At 41.2% G+C, this 3215-nt stretch overlaps 1 protein-coding gene across 2 annotated transcripts in view; it reads right to left on the minus strand.

The window, feature by feature from the left end:
* SYNPR (synaptoporin) overlaps nt 1–3215 on the minus strand; it is a 309053-nt gene that overhangs the window by 138004 nt on the left and 167834 nt on the right. For both annotated transcript variants that reach the window (XM_010851535.1, XM_010851534.1), the window contains one exon: nt 1730–1854. In XM_010851535.1, coding sequence (XP_010849837.1) covers nt 1730–1854 — 125 coding nt within the window. The remainder of the gene's footprint in view (nt 1–1729; nt 1855–3215) is intronic.

The raw sequence follows: 3215 nt of genomic DNA on the forward strand, positions 1-3215 counted from the left end.
GAGTGGGTTGCCATTTCCTTCTCCAACGCATGAAAGTGAAAAGTGAAAGTAAAGTCGCTCAGTCGTGTCCGACTCTTAGCGACCCCATGGACTGCAGCCTACCAGGCTCCTCCATCCATGGGATTTTCCAGGCAAGAATACTGGAGTGGGGTGCCATTGCCTTCTCTGACCACTGGCATAGGAAACTCTTATTACTAAATTACCAGGCATTCTATGGTTAGTATTTCTCTGCTTTGGACTCTCTTATTAGTTTATTAGGAGAGAATCTACTTGAGCAGAGGTGTTTGTAACTTGTATTACTGTACAGTTCTTAAAAACCGTTTAATACATTGGTGTAAATGCCACGTCTGTGTGACTCATTGCCTGTGAACTGAGACATTTTTGTTTTGGACTAGGAGAGGTTTACTAGATCGATGTGTTCCATGATATATTAATCTTCTGAGATGTTCAGTGAGGAAGGCTTTCTGTGGTCAGATACATTTGGAGAAACATTGTGTTCTTGGTGATTCAAAATGTGTATTAAAAGGGCAAAGTGCTAAGAAGTATTTCTTAAACTTATTTTATCAAATCATTTAATGATTCTCCAGCTCTTTCTCCTCTCCTCCCTCCTATTCTTCATCCCTTTCCTCTTTCTTTCTCTCTTCCTTTCTTTTTAGAAACATTAAATATCTAGGGTTCCATGGGAAAGATTTTGGAAAACACTGTACTTACCTGTTTAAGAAAAGTTTTTAGGAGCAAATTTCTACCTTTCTCTGCATTTACAGAGCCAGCACTGTATCTGGCACAAAATGACTGTTTGACAAATGTTTGCTAACTTGAAGTGCACACAAGAGAGTATATTAATAAGAAGCCAAAATATTATGTTGAAAGTTGTTCTCAAAAATCACACCAGTTTTTTGGTACCAAGCATTTGGTAGTTTTACAGAAACGAATCATTTAGATTTTTATTTCAATTAATCCACTTTGGATCATAACCACAAGACATCTGACTTGGGACAAATCTTGATAGGTATATAGCCGTTATTTTATAGACAGGTCTTATCTTTCATCATGAACTTATAAAGAGGTTGAAAGAATTATCTCAAGCAACTTAAGTATAGGAATAGAGATGTCAGTTCTGGGCATACCCTGGGTAGGCTCAAATACTGACTTTGCCATTTACTGACCAAGGGAAGCTGGGAAAATGTACCTGCATCTCAGATTCCTCATTTGAAATGGTGATGACACCTGTACTCCCCTTACAAGGTCATTGTGATGACTTAATGAGATTAAACAGGTGAAAAGCTAAGCACAATGTCTAGCAGATGGAAACACTATTCCCTATTAATACCATTAAACATATTATCAGCCAGGACTGCATAGTTGATATGAAATGAAAGGTGACCACACAATTTTAGAGAGAATTTGAGAGAACTCATGAAAATATGGATGGGGAGGAAGGAATTGTGTAACTGAGGTTTCCATATTGATAAAACTCCAACATTGGGCCATTTGTAGCAGTTTGGGTTGGGGAGAAGAGTTCATTCTGGTTTAAAGCTACAACTCCCAGAGAATAACTTTTCCCAGGGTAGGGTGCTGGATGGGCATTTTACTTATTTGGGCATTTTGCAGGCTCAGGGAGAATCCTTTCTTTTTACCCAGAAATTCCTGGGAGATTGTACCTTTTTTAAAAGAAACCACAGAAGGAACAAAGTTCCCTGCCTTTCTGTAAGAGGGCACCATTCCCTACCTGAATGGGTAGGCAAACGCCACGTCAATGCTGAGGTCACTTTCCGTCTTGTTGGCACAGTCCACACTCAGCCGCAGGCCTCCAGAATAACCACCGCATGTTGCAAATGCAAAGATTGCAAAAAGCTGGAGAGAACAAAGAAAGAATAGAGAAGGCAGCTATTAGAATGGTGTTGATCTCATGAAATATGTCAACAGGAGGTTAGTGTCTACATTGAGAGAGGTTAGGATGGCAAGTATGACCATCCAAGTATGGCATCATATATGGTTTAGGCTGGAATGAAGGCCAGGATGATGATGGAGAGTGGAATGGTGGGGTGTGAAAAATTGCCTGGAAAGCTGGAGTAATTTTGCTCAGAAAAATTAAATACAAGGACAAAATATCTGCATTTGAGATCAAATATCTGTGTAAAGATGGTTAGCATCACCAACTCAACGGACATGAACTTGAGCAAACTTTGGGAGATAGTAAAGAACAGGAAAGCCTGAGCTGCTGCAGTCCATGGGGTTGCAAAGAGTCAGAAACAACTTAGTGAGTGAACAACAGCATCTGTGTAAAGAACTGTCACACAACAGAAGGTAGAGATGTAATCTTACATCAGAGTCTCTGGAAAGCTACACACTGAGGGATTAATGATAGATATCTCCATGTGGGGAGAATTTCAGATGTTTCCTTGCTTCCTTCTTTTTGGTTATCAGTATTTTCTGCAAAACACATGTTTTGTCTTTTGGAATAATACAGATTTTTAAAAATGCACAAAGAATTTTAGGGTTGATGGGTGGAGGAAGTGGCTGCTGCTGCTGCTGCTGCTGCTAAGTCGCTTCAGTTATGTCCGACTCTGTGCGATCCCATAGACGGCAGCCCACTAGGCTCCCCCGTCCCTGGGATTCTCCAGGCCTAAAATGTGCTATTCTGGAGCACAACATCTCAATATATGTCAACCTCAAAGCATCCTTCATGGTTTCATCTCTGTTTTACTTGCTCTTTCAAGAGTCAACTATTAGAAGGTTCAACTGATTACCAACTAATATCAGTCTATCCTAGCATAAAACATGCATCTATGATAATCAGGCAGTGAAAATTAGAAGCAGGAACTCAAATAAGTCTTCGAGAGAAAGAAGATATATCTGGGAGGGTGAGAATGCCCTAAGATGGGAAGAAAACAAATACCAAACTTTGGAATTCACCTTCTTATAGTAGCTTGGGTTCTCATTAGCAACACCAGCTTACTTTGCATGCTGCTGCTAAGTCGCTTCAGTCATGTCCGACTCTGTGCGACCCCATAGTCGGAAGCCCACCAGGCTCCCCCGTCCTTGGGATTCTCCAGGCGAGAACACTCGAGTGGGTTGCCATTTCCTTCTCCAACGCATGAAAGTGAAAAGTGAAAGTGAAGTCGCTCAGTCGTGTCCGACTCTTAGCGACCCCATGGACTGCAGCCTACCAGGCTCCTCCATCCATGGGATTTTCCAGGCAAGAATACTGGAGT

Source organism: Bison bison, unplaced genomic scaffold (assembly GCF_000754665.1).
Source record: "Bison bison bison isolate TAMUID 2011002044 unplaced genomic scaffold, Bison_UMD1.0 scf7180017864304, whole genome shotgun sequence".
In the NCBI taxonomy this organism is placed as follows: Eukaryota; Metazoa; Chordata; class Mammalia; order Artiodactyla; family Bovidae; genus Bison; species Bison bison.